This window comes from Ranitomeya imitator, chromosome 1 (genome assembly GCF_032444005.1).
Source record: "Ranitomeya imitator isolate aRanImi1 chromosome 1, aRanImi1.pri, whole genome shotgun sequence".
NCBI lineage: Eukaryota > Metazoa > Chordata > Amphibia > Anura > Dendrobatidae > Ranitomeya > Ranitomeya imitator.
Genome location: NC_091282.1, coordinates 330364820 through 330385126, shown reverse-complemented (window position 1 = coordinate 330385126; position 20307 = coordinate 330364820). Strand labels below are relative to the sequence as shown.

At 43.1% G+C, this 20307-nt stretch overlaps 1 protein-coding gene across 2 annotated transcripts in view; it reads left to right on the top strand.

The window, feature by feature from the left end:
- Positions 1-20307, top strand: part of GRK3 (G protein-coupled receptor kinase 3) — a 402808-nt gene that overhangs the window by 297854 nt on the left and 84647 nt on the right. For both annotated transcript variants that reach the window (XM_069759125.1, XM_069759117.1), the window contains exons 4-5: positions 740-841; positions 6240-6314. In XM_069759125.1, coding sequence (XP_069615226.1) covers positions 740-841; positions 6240-6314 — 177 coding nt within the window. The remainder of the gene's footprint in view (positions 1-739; positions 842-6239; positions 6315-20307) is intronic.

Sequence of the window (20307 nt, the reverse complement as noted above, 5' to 3'; positions counted from 1 at the left end):
ATATGACAGGTTAGGCATATATCTAAGGCAATATTTCCCAAACTCCAGTCCTCACGGACCCCAACAAGTCATGTTTTCAGGATTTCGATAGTGCTGCACAAGTGAGAGAACTCCTGATACTTCCATCACCTGTGCAATACTAAGGAAATCCTGAAAACATGACCTGTTTGGGAAACACTGGTCTAAGGTGACATTGCAGATATTATGGTAATTGACAACATGGTCACTTTGTTGGAAGCTAACATATCCCTTTTAAAGTTGTCAGGTGGGCACTGTTGGTGGCCATCAAATGATGGACCTTGCAGGGTCTTTCATTCATAACCTCAAACACCCTCGTCCTTCTCCCAATATAGCTATGTCTTTCTTTGAAAAGTGATGTTGAATATTTTATACTGATGTAATTTTTTGGGATATTTAGTCTGCATTGTTGTTGTATATTAATTACCATTGTTCTTTTGATGATTTATTGCTCAAGTCTAACATGGGAAGGATTATAAAAAGACAAGACACACTTTGGCATTTACTCCATTGGTCTTCCATAAATCCTTTGAATTGCTTTTTAGTGTTTCTTTATCCAGTGGAGCAGCGCATTTGTTTGCTAGCCAATAGTAATTCATAATTAGACCATCTTCTATTACTTCTTACTCAGACATACTTTGTAGCCCTGAATTAATGAATGTTACAAAATGTCAAGGAGTTGTAGTTGACATGAGGCATTGATCACCTCTCTTGGTTTCAGATAAAAGAGTATGAGAAGCTGGATTCGGAGGAGGACCGCCTTTGTAGAAGTCGACAGATTTATGACACATATATAATGAAAGAACTACTATCTTGTTCACACGTAAGTATTCTCTTTTATCTTCCCATCTTTCAGGCAGAATTAGCTTAGAGCTTGTTTTTGGTCTTCAGGCATTTCAGGCGTAAAGTAGTGAGTTAGAGGTTTTTGCCCATTTTCAGAGGCCTTTCGATTCACTATTCTGACACAAGAATGATCGACGACTACCAAACACTCAATTTGCTGGGTTAACCACTGATATGGTGAATATAAATTTAGGAATTGACAGGCTTTCTTCTGGTTTTGAAAAAAAAAAAATGTTCAAAGCTTGTATCCATAATTGTCGAGGATATGTAGATTATGAGAATATTTTATGTTTACATAAGCCATTTTATGGAGTGAGCCTATCGCACAGCTCAAGTGTTTATAACTAGAGTTGAGCAAAAAAGATTCACAGGACCAAGGTCTAATGGTTATGACTGTAGTCTATTGCCACCGGACCACAGCTCTGCAAACCTCCTCCTCCCTACCGCCATCCCCAGCACCTCTTTTAATTAGTAGATCCGGTGATTACTACTAACCAGAAAAAGACGCTGGGTATGCCAACAGGTTTGAGTAGGTTCACAGGGCTCTTGTCTGACTGCCATGGACTACCGACATGACCATTGGACTCTAGTTAAAACGCCTTAATAATCAGTATATGTAGCAGCCTCTCATGATGTGTATGTCGTGCAGCAGGATGTGCTTTTGTCTTTTTTTTTTTTTTTATTACCCTTGAAAATAGTTATGTAAGAAACACCATTATCCTAATAGTGACCTTCAAACTTGGCCTTAACCTGTTAGTTTGTTGTACATCCTTTCTGCCATCCTTTGTGAACATTATTTGATTTTAAAGACTTGTATTTCATATTAGTTCTGTAGTACAGTAATCAAATATATGCATTTGAAGACCATATGTCAGGTATAATGTCTACTGACATGTGCATTTGGAGCGCCCCCAGAAGCAGGGCCGCGGGGTACTCGGTCCGGGGTGGTCACGGTGTCTAGACCCGGTCCGTGACCCTGCTAAGGGGCGTCCAATAAAAGTTGATAGTATGTGGTGCAGAACGCGAGGAATAACGAGGACACAGGGTTGCAGTCTCTTTACCTTTTACTGAAGGCTTCGGGATCCACAATCCAGAGCACTGCTAACAGGGCTGGCTGAGACCGGACGGTCCGAAGGCACATCCAGAGTTCCCTTTGCAGGTGGAAATCGGTGTCTACCTTCTAGCGCCTGTGTGTTGTAGTCCTTCCCTGCTGAGCACCAGGGGATAGTCCTCACAACTGTCGTATCTGTTCTTTCTCTCTCTGTCCCCCAGTTTATCTGGCTAGGACGCACCCGTATGACAGGTAGGCCTGGAGTTATTCTGGGACCCTAGTGGCGCCCCTCTCCCACGGTTGCCTCCGATGTCTGCTTAGGTGATCTTAGGGAGACAGCCAACCTGTAATCAACTGCCCTGCCAATGTTTGAAGTAATGCGTAGAGTCTGTTACTTCCTCGGTGCTCCGGCCACCGGCTACACGCCTCAGAAGGATGTTGCCGTGGTCTTAGGGGCACGACTCCTTCTGGTTCTATCTCCTTCGTACTCTGATCCCGTTTCTCACTCCTCCACAATATACTTCGCTTCATGTCCTTTCTTTGGATACCGCCGCAAGGTAGTGCAGGCGCGGCTCCGCAACGATCTGTCCTTTCTGCTAGGCCCCTGTCAGGAACCCACCTCTGACAGGTCCTCCCTGGAGCTCTCCCAGGCTGCATTCTATTCTAACTTCCTATCCATCCCCCAGTCTTACCAGTGTGAGGAGTGGCCTAATACATAGAGCGTTTTGCTCCCCCTGGTGCCCGGAGTGTGAAGTGTAATGAGTGACTGTGATGCCTGGTCAGGTGAACTCCTTTAGTGCAATCAGACATAACATCAATCCCCTTAGTGGCAGAGCAACATTACTGCAACGACCTGGACTCTGGGGCGCTGCACATTTAACATAACATTTTGACAACTTGTATTTGGTGTTTTGTAACTCCCATTCATTTTAGTGCCATCTGGTTGACAATGTCAAGTACAAAGGGCATGACAAATGTGTGTTATGTGGCCCAGATTTATTAGTATGAATTGGAAAATGGTATAATTAAGGGTTTGAGGTTTTTTTTTTTTTAAATCCGATTCCTATATATGTTAGGTGATTAGCCACATGCCAGAAGAAACATGTTGTATGTTCATATACACCAAGAATGATGTGACTGGACCTCACATCATGGTAACTTCTTAATTTTGACCATATATTCCGCTTGAATAATAGAGTATAAGATGATAATATATAGCAGAAGGCCACTTCACGGTAACAGTTCTTCAAAAATGTGAAATTATATAATTATTTTTACTGTGTTCTACAGTGCATTGCGAAGAGGACAATGTTCTTCATGTGCGACATTTCCAGACACTAAGGCTGTTGTAGATGTACATGTTTTTTTTTTGTACAAAGGATGCTCATTCCAATTCTTGCTTTGTCCTTCATGTGCTATACGCGGAGAATGTATGCTCTAGGGAATTGGTTACAAAATCGAGTTGTCAGTAACAGATTGCTTCATATAATAAGTGGTCAGATAGGATCAGCTCTACATTTCACTGCGTGCCCTTGGGATTCAATCACAGATATCAGCGAGCACCTACCAATATGCATGTGGTGACAATGCTAAGCCATTGTCTTGTTTTATCCAGAAAACCTAAAAATGCACATTTCATATATAGGAGATTAGTGTTTAGTTGTTTAGATGCTGCAAATAGAAGCTGCAATGTAGACCCATAAACATAATAAATATATATATTTATGATATATAAATATAGTATGTGTGTGTGTGTGTAAATATACGGTTGGTGAAATCCCATACATTTTCTATTGGATTCAGGTCAGGGGATTGGCAAAATCATTCCAGCAGCTTTATTTTCTTTCTCTGAAACCAATTGACTGTTTTCTTGGCTGTGTTTGAGATCATTGGCTTGCTGAAATGTTCACCCTCGTTTCATCTTCATCATCCTGGTAGATGGCATCAGGTTTTTATCAAGAATGTCTCAGTAAATTTTTCATCTTTTCTTCAATCTTAGGGAGTTTGCTATGATGTTTTCACCTCCAAATTTCACTGTTGGTATGGTGTTTTGGGGTGATATGCAGTGTCTTTTATCGTCCAAACAAACATACTGTTTATTATGGTATCCAAAGAGTTTAAAGGGAATCTGTCACCCCTCCCCCCCAGTAACGTATAGGACTTATTATTACACACATATATACACACACACACACAGTGCCTTGCAAAAGTATTCGGCCCCCTGGGACTTTTCGACCTTTTCCTGCATGTGATGCTTCAAACATAAAGATACCAAATGTAAATTTTTGGTGAAGAATCAACAAGTGGAACACAATTGTGAACTTGAACGAAATGTATTGGTTATTTTGTATTTTTGTGGAAATTCAAAAACTGAAAAGTGGGACGTGCAATATTATTCGGCCCTTTAACTTAATACTTTGTTGCGCCACCTTTTGCTGCGATTTCAGCTGCAAGTTGCTTGGGGTATGTCTCTATCAGTATTGTACATCGAGAGACTGAAATTCGTGCCCAATCTTCCTTGGCAAACAGCTCGAGCTCCATGAGGTTTCATGGAGATCGTTGGTGAACAGCAGTTTTCAGCTCTTTCCACAGATTCTCGATTGGATTGAAGTGTTGACTTTGACTTGGCCATTCTAACACCTGGATACGTTTATTTGTGATCCATTCCATTATAGATTTTGCTTTGTTTGGGATCATTGTCTTGTTGGAAGACAAATCTCCGTCCCAGTCTCAGGTCTTTTGCAGACTCCAACAGGTTTTCCTCAAGAATGGTCCTGTATTTGGCTCCATCCATCTTCCCATCAATTTTAACTATCTTCACTGTCCCTGCTGAAGAAAATCAGGCCCGAACCATGATGCTGCCACCACCATGTTTGACAGTGGGGATGGTGTGTTCAGGGTGATGAGCTGTGTTGCCTTTACGCCAAACATATCGTTTAGCATTGTTGACAAAAAGTTCGATTTTGGTTTCATCTGACCAGAGCACCTTCTTCCACATGTTTGGTGTGTCTCCCAGGTGGCTTGTTGCAAACTTTAAACGACACTTTTTATGGATATCTTTGAGAAATTGCTTTCTTCTTGCCACTCTTCCATAAATGCCAGATTTGTGCAGTGTACGACGGATTGTTGTCCTATGGACAGACTGTCCCACCTCAGCTGTAGATCTCTGCAGTTCATCCAGAGTGATCATGGGCCTCTTGGCTGCATCTCTGATCAGTCTTCTCCTTGTTTGAGATGAAAGTTTAGAAGGACGGCAGGGTCTTGGTAGATTTGCAGTGGTATTATACTCCTTCCATTTCAACATGATCACTTGCACAGTGCTCCTTGGGATGTTTAAAGTTTTGAAAAATCACTTTGTATCCAAATCTGGCTTTAAACTTCTCCACAACAGTATCACGGACCTGCCTGTTGTGTTCCTTGGTCTTCATGATGCTCTCTGTGCTTCAAACAGAACCCTGAGACTATCACAGAGCAGGTGTATTTATACAGAGACTTGATTGCACACAGGTGGATTATATTTATCATCATTATGCATCTAGGAAAACATTGGATCATTCCAAGATCCACAATGCACTTCTGGAGTGAATTTGCTGCACTGAAAGTAAAGGGGCCAAATAATAATGCACGCCCCACTTTTCAATTTTTGAATTTCCACAAAAATTTAAAATAACCAATAAATTTTGTTCAACTTCATAATTGTGTTCCACTTGTTGTTGATTCTTCAACCAATATTTACATTTGGTATCTTTATGTTTGAAGCATGATATGTGGGAAAAGGTTGAAAAGTTCCAGGGAGCCGAATACTTTTGCAAGGCACTGTACATACATACGTACGTACGTACATACATACAAATACATACATACATATACATACCTACATTCATATATACATATACATACATACATACATACATACATACATACACATACATACATACATACATACATGCATACATACGGTGAAATAAGTATTAAACACGTAACCAATTTTTTAAAGTAAATAATTTATCTTTAGCTACACAGAATAATTATTTTTTTTTCCTATGTTTGTGTGTGGGAAAAAATCCATTATTTTGTGTAATGAGTCATATGTGCATTAGTAGAAGAGTAAAATTAGACTTTCTATAATCAGTCATTGAAATTGAAGTCAAGCCAATGTGCCTAGCAGTTCGATGATGACCTAGGGTGTTAGTTGATCTTTTTTAACAATTTTTGCATAGTTAATGATGGCATACTGTTCCCGGTGCGGACTTCTGTACATACATTTCCTTTTGTGGCTGTGTAAAGAGATCAATAGGATAATGGCCATTTTATTATTTGTTTGTAGCCATTCTCCAAACAAGCTGTAGACCACGTACAAGCTCATCTTGCGAAAAAACAAGTGCCACCTGCTTTATTTCAGGTAAGACCTAAAAGACTTAACCATGAATGAGTTTTGCCCATAGAAGCCATAGCAGTGGCATTGGTATTGGAATTGAGTATTCATGTGAAATTGGAATATTATTTAAAGGGTTTGGCTTCTGCTTTTATAATAATCACCAATCCATGAGATAGGTCATCAATATCAGAGTGGTCAGTGTCCAATAACCTACACCCCCAACAATCAGTTTTTATAATCTCAGAAAGCGGCTGTATGGAAAATGTGTATGAAAAGGAACACTAGACAGTTTAGTGGCTGCAGTCAGTTACTGCAGATCAGCTCTCATTGTAGAGAATAGGAGCTGATCTTCAGGACCTTTTTGCAGCAACTACAAATTATATGAAGCAGCTCCATACACTTTTTCCATTCGGTTGCAACCCAAGGTAATAACAGTTGTTCATTGTAGGTGTAGATTATTGGACTCTGATTTTAATGACCTATCCAAAGGATAGATCGTCTATATAAAAGTAAAGGAAATGTTCACTCACAGGAAATTTGTTGGAATGCAAAAGGTAAAATGTGCATTAGCAACAATGTAACGAAATCTGAAGTAATATATGGTGATGCAAGTTCCTCTGTGGATATTCCATAGAAAATGACCCCTGAGGCACATACCCATAGAAATAGCTCCAAGAATTGGCACATATATGCAAGCTCTGTGAAAAAAAAAAACAGTAATAGGTGTAGTGGTTAACAAAACCCAAAATGGGTAGTGAAATCTGTTAATTTTGTGTTATTGTATACGATGACTGATGAGCCAAGCAGATGCATTGATGCACTCAAGCCTGAGGGCTATGGATAGAGCTCCAAGTAAATATCCATGGGCTAGAGAGAATTGGACGTATTTCATACTGTTATACAGTCATTGTAGAGATTTACATGTGCGAGGTGAATGCTGGGGAAGAGGATGTGTGACCATTGTGCCATAGGAAAGGTTTCATGGTAGCCTGCTCTTGAAATACAAGCCACTCTCTACTGGAGCCTGAAATCCCTCCTGGTCAATTTACCCCCTGTTCTGTTTCCATAACATTATCTAAATAATAGTTCCCCTTTAACCTTTGAGATGTATATGTCTCCACCGTTAAGAATGGTTTTGTGTTTTACCCAGGCCTTGGTAGTAAGTGTGAGGATTGATGCTTTTTATGAGGCCTTCAATAGCTCCTGAGACATTCCACAAAGAGATGATGATGGCTTCACAGCCAATTACTACTTCACAGCTGTGAAATGCTACTAGCTAAAAAGCGGACTACTGGTAGTGCTAGTACTGAAACTGAGTTATTTCATATAATCATGTGTCCTGTCGTTTTTTTAGTGGGGGCCATTAAAAAAAAAACATAGGACAACTTGTGGAATGTTATTTTACCCAAGGTCACTCATGGATCTAGTCTGCAAGCTATAGGAAACAATCTGCTTCATTGTGGACAGTATACTGCCAAATTTTACAACCATTATATGTAATTTATAATCTAGAAAAAGATTTCTACTATCATACAGTATAATGTTCAGAGAACATAGCTGAGGTAGGCCAACGTGCCTGAAAATTTTCTGCTGGCACCTTCATTTTTGGGTTGCTCTGCTACTTGTAAAATATGGAGCCAGCTATTGGTGAGATCTTGCGGACTCCTAAGGTTTACGGTAATTAGGGTGCGATAATTCATCCACCATTTTTAGGATAGGAAAGAGTGAATGAGAACAATCTGCAGTGGCTCGTGCAGATGACCATATTTTTGTTCCAAGTACGATCCAACAGACCATCAGATCACTTATGGGCCAATTTATTCTATAGGGCCTTGTCCATGTCCAATTATTTTCCTCAGACAGTCTGTCCAAGGAAAAAAAATCACAACATGCAATATTTGCATCCGGTATTCAGACCGTACTAGGCAATGTTAGTCAATGAATCCGTGAAAAACATCGGACTGCACATCCGAATGTGGTGCGATATTCACGGACTGACAAAATGGAGAAGATGGAGAATTTTTTCGTGGTGTGACCCTAGCCTAATGGGATGGTACTATTATTATTATTATTAAACATACATAGTAACATAGTAACATAGTTAGTAAGGCCGAAAAAAGACATTTGTCCATCCAGTTCAGCCTATATTCCATTATAATAAATACCCAGATCTACGTCCTTCTACAGAACCTAATAATTGTATGATACAATATTGTTCTGCTCCAGGAAGACATCCAGGCCTCTCTTGAACCCCTCGACTGAGTTCGCCATCACCACCTCCTCAGGCAAGCAATTCCAGATTCTCACTGCCCTAACAGTAAAGAATCCTCTTCTATGTTGGTGGAAAAACCTTCTCTCCTCCAGACGCAAAGAATGCCCCCTTGTGCCCGTCACCTTCCTTGGTATAAACAGATCCTCAGCGAGATATTTGTATTGTCCCCTTATATACTTATACATGGTTATTAGATCGCCCCTCAGTCGTCTTTTTTCTAGACTAAATAATCCTAATTTCGCTAATCTATCTGGGTATTGTAGTTCTCCCATCCCCTTTATTAATTTTGTTGCCCTCCTTTGTACTCTCTCTAGTTCCATTATATCCTTCCTGAGCACCGGTGCCCAAAACTGGACACAGTACTCCATGTGCGGTCTAACTAGGGATTTGTACAGAGGCAGTATAATGCTCTCATCATGTGTATCCAGACCTCTTTTAATGCACCCCATGATCCTGTTTGCCTTGGCAGCTGCTGCCTGGCACTGGCTGCTCCAGGTAAGTTTATCATTAACTAGGATCCCCAAGTCCTTCTCCCTGTCAGATTTACCCAGTGGTTTCCCGTTCAGTGTGTAATGGTGATATTGATTCCCTCTTCCCATGTGTATAACCTTACATTTATCATTGTTAAACCTCATCTGCCACCTTTCAGCCCAAGTTTCCAACTTATCCAGATCCATCTGTAGCAGAATACTATCTTCTCTTGTATTAACTGCTTTACATAGTTTTGTATCATCTGCAAATATCGATATTTTACTGTGTAAACCTTCTACCAGATCATTAATGAATATGTTGAAGAGAACAGGTCCCAATACTGACCCCTGCGGTACCCCACTGGTCACAGCGACCCAGTTAGAGACTATACCATTTATAACCACCCTCTGCTTTCTATCACTAAGCCAGTTGCTAACCCATTTACACACATTTTCCCCCAGACCAAGCATTCTCATTTTGTGTACCAACCTCTTGTGCGGCACGGTATCAAACGCTTTGGAAAAATCGAGATATACCACGTCCAATGACTCACCTTGGTCCAGCCTATAGCTTACCTCTTCATAAAAACTGATTAGATTGGTTTGACAGGAGCGATTTCTCATAAACCCATGCTGATATGGAGTTAAACAGTTATTCTCATTGAGATAATCCAGAATAACATCCCTCAGAAACCCTTCAAATATTTTACCAACAATAGAGGTTAGACTTACTGGCCTATAATTTCCAGGTTCACTTTTAGAGCCCTTTTTGAATATTGGCACCACATTTGCTATGCGCCAGTCCTGCGGAACAGACCCTGTCGCTATAGAGTCACTAAAAATAAGAAATAATGGTTTATCTATTACATTACTTAGTTCTCTTAGTACTCGTGGGTGTATGCCATCCGGACCCGGAGATTTATCTATTTTAATCTTATTTAGCCGGTTTCGCACCTCTTCTTGGGTTAGATTGGTGACCCTTAATATAGGGTTTTCATTGTTTCTTGGGATTTCACCTAGCATTTCATTTTCCACCGTGAATACCGTGGAGAAGAAGGTGTTTAATATGTTAGCTTTTTCCTCGTCATCTACAACCATTCTTTCCTCACTATTTTTTAAGGGGCCTACATTTTCAGTTTTTATTCTTTTACTATTGATATAGTTGAAGAACAGTTTGGGATTAGTTTTACTCTCCTTAGCAATGTGCTTCTCTGTTTCCTTTTTGGCAGCTTTAATTAGTTTTTTAGATAAAGTATTTTTCTCCCTATAGTTTTTTAGAGCTTCAATGGTGCCATCCTGCTTTAGTAGTGCAAATGCTTTCTTTTTACTGTTAATTGCCTGTCTTACTTCTTTGTTTAGCCACATTGGGTTTTTCCTATTTCTAGTCCTTTTATTCCCACAAGGTATAAACCGCTTACACTGCCTATTTAGGATGTTCTTAAACATTTCCCATTTATTATCTGTATTCTCATTTCTGAGGATATTGTCCCAGTCTACCAGATTAAGGGCATCTCTAAGCTGTTCAAACTTTGCCTTCCTAAAGTTCAATGTTTTTGTGACTCACTGACAAGTCCCCCTAGTGAAAGACAGGTGAAACTGCACAATATTGTGGTCGCTATTTCCTAAATGCCCAACCACCTGCAGATTTGTTATTCTGTCAGGTCTATTAGATAGTATTAGGTCTAAAAGTGCTGCTCCTCTGGTTGGATTCTGCACCAATTGTGAAAGATAATTTTTCTTGGTTATTAGCAGAAACCTGTTGCCTTTATGGGTTTCACAGGTTTCTGTTTCCCAGTTAATATCCGGGTAGTTAAAGTCCCCCATAACCAGGACCTCATTATGGGTTGCAGCTTCATCTATCTGCTTTAGAAGTAGACTTTCCATGCTTTCTGTTATATTTGGGGGTTTGTAACAGACCCCAATGAGAATTTTGTTACCATTTTTCCCTCCATGAATTTCAACCCATATGGACTCGACATCCTCATTCCCTTCGCTAATATCCTCCCTTAAAGTGGACTTTAGACAAGACTTTACATAGAGACAAACCCCTCCTCCTCTCCGATTTTTACGATCCTTTCTAAACAGACTGTAACCCTGTAAGTTAACTGCCCAGTCATAGCTTTCATCTAACCATGTCTCGGTTATTCCCACTATGTCAAAGTTACCTGTAGATATTTCTGCTTCTAGTTCTTCCATCTTGTTTGTCAGGCTTCTGGCGTTTGCGAGCATGCAGTTCAGAGGATTTTGTTTTGTTCCAATCTCCTCACTGTGGATTGTTTTAGAAATGTTCTTACCTCCCTTCTGAGTATGTTTTCCTGGGTCGTCTTTGTTCGAGTCTAATGTTTTTCTTCCCGTCCCCTCTTCTTCTAGTTTAACGCCCTCCTGATGAGTGTAGCGAGTCTTCTGGCGAATGTGTGTTTCCCAGGTTTGTTGAGGTGTAGTCCGTCTCTGGCGAGGAGTCCATCATACCAGTAATTCACACCGTGGTCCAGGAATCCAAATCCTTGTTGTCTGCACCATCGTCTTAGCCAGTTGTTTGCATCAAGGATCCTGTTCCATCTCCTGATGCCATGCCCGTCTACTGGAAGGATAGAAGAAAAAACTACCTGTGCATCCAGTTCCTTTACTTTCTTCCCCAACTCTTCAAAGTCCTTGCAGATTGTCGGTAGGTCCTTCCTTGCCGTGTCATTGGTGCCAACATGTATCAGAAGAAATGGGTGGACGTCCTTGGAGCTGAAGAGCTTTGGTATCCTATCGGTCACATCCTTGATCATCGCACCTGGAAGGCAGCATACTTCTCTTGCAGTTATGTCCGGTCTGCAGATGGCTGCTTCTGTGCCTCTCAGTAGTGAGTCTCCCACCACCACCACTCTTCGTTGCTTCTTGGCTGTACTTTTTGCTGTCACTTGTTGCTGTGTGCCCTTTTCTTTTTTGCTTGCTGGTATTGCTTCATTCTTAGGTGTGCCATCTTCATCCTCTACAAAGATTTGATATCGGTTCTTCAGTTGTGTGGTTGGTGATTTCTCCATGGTCTTCTTGCTTCTTTTGGTCACATGCTTCCACTCATCTGCTTTTGGAGGTTCTCTGACACTTTTTGCACCTTCTGTGACCAGTAGAGATGCTTCTGTTCTGTCTAGAAAGTCTTCATTCTCTTTGATGAGTTTCAAAGTTGCTATTCTTTCTTCCAGACCCCGCACCTTTTCTTCTAAAAGGGCCACTAGTCTACACTTCTGACAGGTGAAATTGGATTCTTCTTCTGGTCGATCTGTGAACATGTAGCACATGCTGCAGCTCACCATGTAGGTTGTCACATCTGCCATGTTGCTCCTAGATCCTGCTGACTTGCTGTGTGTTTTCCTTCTTGTGTAATCTACTCAGCCAAGCTCTCTTGCAATAATGTCCTACAGGCAAAAATTAGCGCGCCGTAAGGCGCGCGGTTTGGTGATGCTTTCGAAGCAGCTGGTCCCGGCTGTACCCAACGATCTTCTAGCTTAGGGAGACTTCGCTTCTCCCAGAAGGCACCTGGAATATGCAAATTAGCCTCCTGAAGCTTGAATCCCTGGTTTGGTGATGCTTTCGAAGCAGCTGGTCCCGGCTGTACCCAACGATCTTCTAGCTTAGGGAGACTTCGCTTCTCCCAGAAGGCACCTGGAATATGCAAATTAGCCTCCTGAAGCTTGAATCCCTGGTTTGGTGATGCTTTCGAAGCAGCTGGTCCCGGCTGTACCCAACGATCTTCTAGCTTAGGGAGACTTCGCTTCTCCCAGAAGGCACCTGGAATATGCAAATTAGCCTCCTGAAGCTTGAATCCCTGGTTATTATAATATAATATATTATTATTATTATTATTATTATTATTATTATTATTATATGACTTATTGTTCAAATTCGTTTTTTGTGTAACACATTTTTAAAGAAAACCTTTTTGGAAATGTTATTTTCTTTTCTATATTACTATCTTTATTAGAAAAATACATTACTAATAATACAATAATTACACTGGTCACTAAGGCTTTTTTTCAGATACTGCTGTTCTTTCAGTAAAGGTTTTATCACGATTGGACTGGTGAGTAAACTGGGACCAGGGGCACCTTTCCTGGCCCTAGCTCTAGGGGGCACCCTAACTCGCCCTATTCGCCAGGGTACCTCATATGGCAAGGATGCCAGGGGCCTCCGCCCTTGCCCTGTCTCCTAACTGCAGCCCTGCGTCTGTCCCCCTCCCTATCCGGGGAAGAGAGGCGCTACCATGTACACCAACCCGACAAACGGGAAAAAAACAAGGGTAAACATAAACTCCACTCACACATAATATTCTCTCACAAATAATAGAGGTATTCACCAGAGTGTGAAGGACGGGGGAAATAAATAAGGCAGGTAAGGCTGCCGTCACACTAGCAGTATTTGGTCAGTATTTTACATCAGTATTTGTAAGCCAAAACCAGGAGTGGGTGATAAATGCAGAAGTGGTGCATATGTTTCTATTATACTTTTCCTCTGATTGTTCCACTGCTGGTTTTGGCTTACAAATACTGATGTAAAATACTGACCAAATACTGCTAGTGTGACGGCAGCCTAAGGATGAGGAATTTCCAAGCCTACAAACCATACAACTGTCGCACAGTAAATTCCTCCAGCTCGCCAAACACCAGCTCCTCACTACTCCTGGTCTATCAAGCAAGTGCAATCTCAGACAAGGATCTGACTAGAAGGCCTAGCTTTTATACGAGAGAGGAGTGGCTAACCGAGCACAGCTGAAAGCAGGGACTTCCACATGGCCTATTAACCCCTGTCCTGGTGAAAGAAAACAAACACCTTTAATACACTGGAGAAGTGCTTCTCAGCGGCGAAGCAGGAGCCATCAGACGCCATGGTCTTTTGGTACTGCTGTCGCTGTAACTCCATGACAGTACTCCCCCTTCTATGAGGGACCTCCTGAACCTCAGGACCTGGTTTATCTGGATGGGCCACATGAAAGGCCCGAACCAGTCTGGTCGCATGGACGTCGGAAGCTGGAACCCACATCCTCTTCTCAGGACCGTATCCCTTCCAATGTACCATGTATTGAAGTGACCGACGAACAAGACAAGAATCTTAGACCTTTGCTATCTGGATCTCCAGATTACCTTCGACAATGACAGGAGAAAGTGGCAGAGGTGAAGGTTCTGCAGATGCCACATACTTCTGGAGAAGTGAACGGTGAAAAACATTGTGGATTTTAAAAGTAGGTGGCAGAGCAAGACGGAATGCTAGGATCTTATAAGGACCAATCAACCTGGGACCCAATTTCCAAGGTGGAACCTTTAGCTTAATGTTCCTTGAAGACAGCCACACCAAGTCACCAACACACATGTCCAGACCCACCAAACGTTTCCGATCAGCCACACTCTTATATTTGGAACCCATCTTTTGCAAAATATTAATCACCCCCTGCCATATTGTAGAAATAGAAGGAGAACCATTCCTCCTCCGGTAAACCAGAAGGGTGATCACTATTAAACAAACTAAACTGCGGATGGAACCCATATGCCCCAAAAACGGGGACTTACCAATTGATTATTAACAGAAAATTCAACCAATGGTAAGTAAGTCACCCAGTCCTCCCAATTCTCAGATACAAAACATCTAAGATATGTCTCTAAATTCTGATTAACCCGTTCAGTCTGCCCGTTAAACTGTGGGTGAAAAGCCAAAGAAAAAGACAAATGGATCCCCAGACGGGTGCAAAACGCCCTCCAGATTTGGAGATAAACTGCACTCCCTGATCCGAAACAATATCCATAGGAATCCCATGCAGTCTTATTATTTCCCTGACTAAGATTTGCTCCAGAGTCTTGGCATTAGGCAAAGCTGGCAAAGCAATAAAATGAGACATTTTACTGGACCTGTCCACCACAACCAGGATTACAGTGTTCCCTGCAGAGACAGGTAGATCCGTAATAAAATCAACCGACAAATGAGTCCAAGGTCTGCTGAGAATCTCCAATGGTAGGAGAACCCCTGATGGACGAATATGTGAAGTCTTAGAACGCGCACAGATATTGCAGGCGGTTACATACTCCTGAACATCCTTATAAGCACCTGGCCACCAAGACCGCCGAATAAGTAGGTCCGCGGTGGCCTTAATCCCTGGATGTCCAGCCAGCACCATATCATGATGTTTACTGAGGATTCTAAGACAGAGATTGGTACAAACAGTTTACAAAGTGGACAGGTAGCAGGGGCGTCCCCCTGAGCGTCAGCGACCTCTCTTTCAAGATTGGATCATATAGACGCCACCACTACCCCTTTTTGTAAAATAGGTACCGGTTTGCACTTATCGCCTCCCCCAGGAAAGCAACGGGACAAGGCATCTACCTTAACATTTTTGCTCCCCGGCCTAAAGGTTACAAAGAACTTAAACCTGGTAAAGAATAACGCCCATCTTGCCTGGCGAGGTGTAAGACATTTTGCCGACTCCAAGTAAACCAGATTCTTATGGTCAGTGATCACATCACAGGATGAACCGCTCCCTCCAAAAAATGATGCCACTCCTCAAATGCCCATTTGATAGCTAAGAGTTCCCTATTACCAATATCATAGTTCCTCTCAGCTGGCGACAGTTTTTTTTAGAAAAGTATGCTCATGGTTGCCATTTACCAGGAGACGCACCCTGCGACAATACAGCCCCCACTCCCACCTCGGATGCATCCACCCCCACAATGAAAGGCTGAGTGACATCAAGCTGAATAAGAATCGGTGCAGAAGCAAAACGCCTTTTCAACGTGTCAAATGCCTCCCTGGCAAGACTGGACCACTTGGAGAAGTCCGCCCCCTTTTTAGTCATATCAATGAGCGGTTTGGCTACTACTGAAGTTTTTTATGAATTTACGGTAGTAATTGGCAAAACCCGAAAACCTTTGTAAGGCCTTCAAATCCTCAGGATGATCCCATTCCAATACCGCCCAGACTTTTGCCGGATCCATGCGAAAACCGGTGGCAGATAATACATATCCAAGGAATGGGATCTCCTCAATCGAGAACATACACTTTTCAGGTTTGACATACAGTTTGTCATGTAGTATGTGTAGGACTTGTTTGACATGTTGCTGGTGTGACTCAAGATCAGGTGAGTACACAAGAATGTCATCCAGATAGATAACAACAAACCTGCCTGCAAGCTGACTAAAGATGTCATTAATAAAGTGATGGAAGATGGTGGGCGCGTTCGTCAACCCAAAAGGCATCACTAGATTCTCGTAGTGTCCTTCTGCAGTATTGAACGCAGTCTTCCACTCATCCCCCTCCTTAATGCGGATGAGATTATACGCCCCCCCTGAGGTCCATTTTAGAGAACCATTTTCCCCCAACAATTTAATTTTAAAGGTCAGGGATAAGAGGTAGTGGATACGGATCACGGACCGTGATCGCATTAAGTTCCCAGAAATCCAAGCAAGGACGTAACCCGCCATCCTTCTTCTTAACGAAAAAGAACCCTACAGCAAGGGGAGAAGAGGATGGTCGGATATGGCCTTTAGCCAGACTTTCCGTAATATAGTCCTTCATGGCCTGCCTTTCTGGACCTGAGATGTTAGTCTGCTCTTGGGCAGCTTGGCACCAGGAACCATATTGATGGCACAATCATGAGGACGATGAGGGGGAAGCTCTTGGCTCCCCTGCTCAGAAAACACATCCACGAAGTCTGACAGGTAATGGAGCACGGACTGGGTATCCACCCTTGCCAACCGGGTACCCAAACAGTGTCCTTGACAGTATGTACTCCACTTTACCACTTCCTGTGTCTGCCAATCAATTACCGGATTGTGCAGAGTGAGCCAAGGAAGTCCCAGTACCACAGGTGAGGGCAGGCCCTCAAGCAAATAACACTTTAACACCTCAGAGTGCATGGCCCCCACCTGTAGTTGTAAGTCATGGACCACCTGCCTGAAGTGCCCCTGTTTAAGAGAGCCGGAATCGATAGCTATTATGGGTATTGGTCTGGACAAGGTTTGTGAGACAATGCCTTGGTCCCGGACGAACCCTGCATCGACCAAATTAAACCCCGCCCCACTATTCAAGAAGGCGGACACGTTAACCTAATTTTCACCCACGTATAAAATAGCTGAAAGGAAAAAACTAGTCTTTCCCACAGAGGTTATGAGTACACCCAACCAACCTACCCGCAACCCGGGCCCTCTTGTTTTCCGGCGGTTGTTTAAACAAGTGACGGGTAGGACATGCGCTCTCAAAATTACCCTTCGCCGAATTAATGCAAGTTTGCTAGGTTGGGATACTGCACCCACTTGCATGGGTTCCACAGTGGAATCAATACTGGTCACGCTCAAGCTTTGACCTCCTGCCCCCAGAGGTGTCTCCCTATGCCTCTGGCGAAGACGGCGATGAACCCGGATCGCCAGAGACATGGCCGCCTCAAGGGAATCCGGAGTCTCATAGAGAGCTAATGCATCCCTTACTCTTACAGAACTAACTATGGAGGGCCGGGTCATTCCACCTAGTGTCAGTGGCCCACTGCCGGAACTCGGAGCAGTATTCCTCCGCAAGACGGTCTCTTTGCTGAAGTTGGCGCAGAGATGACTCAGCCAAGGAGATACGATCAGGGTCATCATACACCAAAGCCCGGAAGAAGCCCTCTACTGTCTGGAGTTACTGTGTCAGATGGGAGAGAAAATGCCCATGCTAGCGGGCCCCCCTGCAGGAGCGAGATAACAATCCCCACCCGTTGCTCCTCTGTACCAGAGGATACCAGACACGGCCGGAAATAAAGTTTACAGGCCTCCCGGAACACAACAAACTTGTCCCGCTCTCCAGAGAACCTGTCTGGCAGCGCGACCTTGGGCTCCACAATGGTTTGTTTGGAAGGCGAGATCCCCACACCAGATGTAACAGAGTGCTGTGAAACTACCGTACGTAAATCCGCCACCTCCAGACTGAGCTGCTGCAAGTGCTCTGTCAGTGCTGTGATAGCAGGTTAGGATGAGGAATTTCCAAGCCTACAAACCATACAACTGTCCAAACCATACAACTGTCGCACAATAAATTCCTTCAGCTCTCCAAACACCAGCTCCTCACTCTCCAGGTCTCTCAAGCAAGTACTATCTCAGACAAGGATCTGACCAGAAGGCCTAGCTTTTATAGGAGAGAGGAGTGGCTAACCTGAGCACAGCTGAAAGCAGGGACTTCCACATGGCCTAGTAACCCCTGTCCTGGTGAAAGAAAACAAACACCTTTAATACACTGGAGAAGTGCTTCTTCTCAGCGGCGAAGCAGGAGCCATCAGACGCCGTGGTCTTCTGGTACTGCTCTGTCGCTGTAACTCCGCGACAGGTTTACAGCAAGGTTCCATATTATCAGAGGCTGGATTACAGTGACAGGTAACACATCTATGCACAGTTGATAATCAAGGATCCACCAATCACAATAGGTGATGTCACAGCCCACCTTCTCCCCCTCCTTTCACAATGACCTATGCACAGACTCATTAGATACAATACAAATGATAGGATTAGAATTGTACATGTTAAAATTTAAAAAAGCCCTTGTGGCCATTTTTTTTCCTTTTTAATACAGATTGTGCAATGAAGGAAATAATAATTGGCAAAAATTAGAAAATAAATAACACCAAAACCTTTTTATGACGGCCATTTTATGACAGCGGTTTCCCTTCAAGAAGTGATTTTAAAAAGTTGGAAGCTATAGCATTATCATTAACAAACAAATGTCAATGCCGGTCAAACAGAACGTGATTATAGACTGACCTCAAAATCTTCTCTGCATAGAAACGTTATATTCCTTAATGAGCTGAACTGCCTTCATTTTTATGACATATAAAGGTTTCCTCCTGATCTAGAGAAGAGTGCTTTTCTCATTGAATTAATTATCATTATTTTTTTTCGCTTTATGGATTTTACAAATTATTAGACAGAAGTCCAATGCCATTTTATCCTTTTATATTCTTCTGAATGTCTCTGCAAAGAGAGACCGGGGTATTTATCTCTCACCACTCACAATAATCCACCCTGGAACTGGGACATCTCGCATTTCCATAATAGCCGATGAGCATTTTTTGAATGGAGCTGGTACTTTTGCTCCATTGAGGAGTTTGGGGGGATTGTGCAGATCATAATGTCACATGAATGTTGTAACCTGGCCTTGAGGTAGGATATTAATCTTACCTAATAAGCACCCCAAAGAGCCATGCCCTGTGCTCGGGCAGTTTACTGCTTAATATATATTACTGCTGATTTTCTTACTGAGATAAGATGAAAATCCAAGTCACAACAGATAAGTCCATGTCTCTTCTTACAGTACTACTCTTGTCTTACAATAGGTTTTTTGAGTGAAGTAATGACTCCTCCTCGTGTCAATGGTGCTTGTGGTTTGTTTTAATAGCGCTGTGTTCTTCTGTAATGGAACACTTGTACAGAAAATGCTTCATATCTGTCACACCCAACGGTGGTGCAAGTGAATTTGTGGACCCCCTGTGCCACAGGTCCGGGCCTTCCTAGGGAAGGGGCGTAGCGAACGGCTACCTGGTGTTCACTGGAGCTCCTGATAGTAAAGACAGACTGGGCCGCAGGAAGCCACCAGGTACCACCTCTGTGATCCTGATACTGCAACTGCTAACACCCAGGAGTTCGATTTGCTGACACAGACTAGATCTATGTCACATCGGTTTAGGATACTGGATCAGGAACTGGCCGCACATCGACCAGGGGGCAATGTTCAGACTCTGGCCACACTGGGACCAGGAGATTTCGGGAACAGGACTGGTCACATTATTATGACAAGGGGACCTCTGATTCAGGACTGGCACCAGGATCAGAGGACAACTTTATGGCACTGGCTGCATCGGGACCAGGGGACTTCGGAGACAGGACTTGGCCGCACCAGGACCAGAGGACAACAATCAGGCTTTGGCCGCACTGGGACCAGGAGACTTCGGGAATAGGAATGGCCACAGCTGGACCAGGGAACAACGTTCAAGCACTGGCTGCACTGGAACCAAGGGACAACAACATCCAGGCACTTGGCCGCACTGGGACTTCAGGGACAGGAGTGGCCACACCAGGACCAAAAGACAACGTTCAGGCACTGGCCACACCAGGACCAGAGGACAACGTTCAGGCTCTGGCCGCACTGGGTCCAGGGGACTTCGGAAACAGGACTGGCCACACACTGGGACTAGAGGACACCGTTCAGGACCCTGGTTTTACTAGGACCAGGGAACTTTGGAAAAGGGCTGGCCGCATCAGAGCCAGAGGAGTATGTTCAGGACACT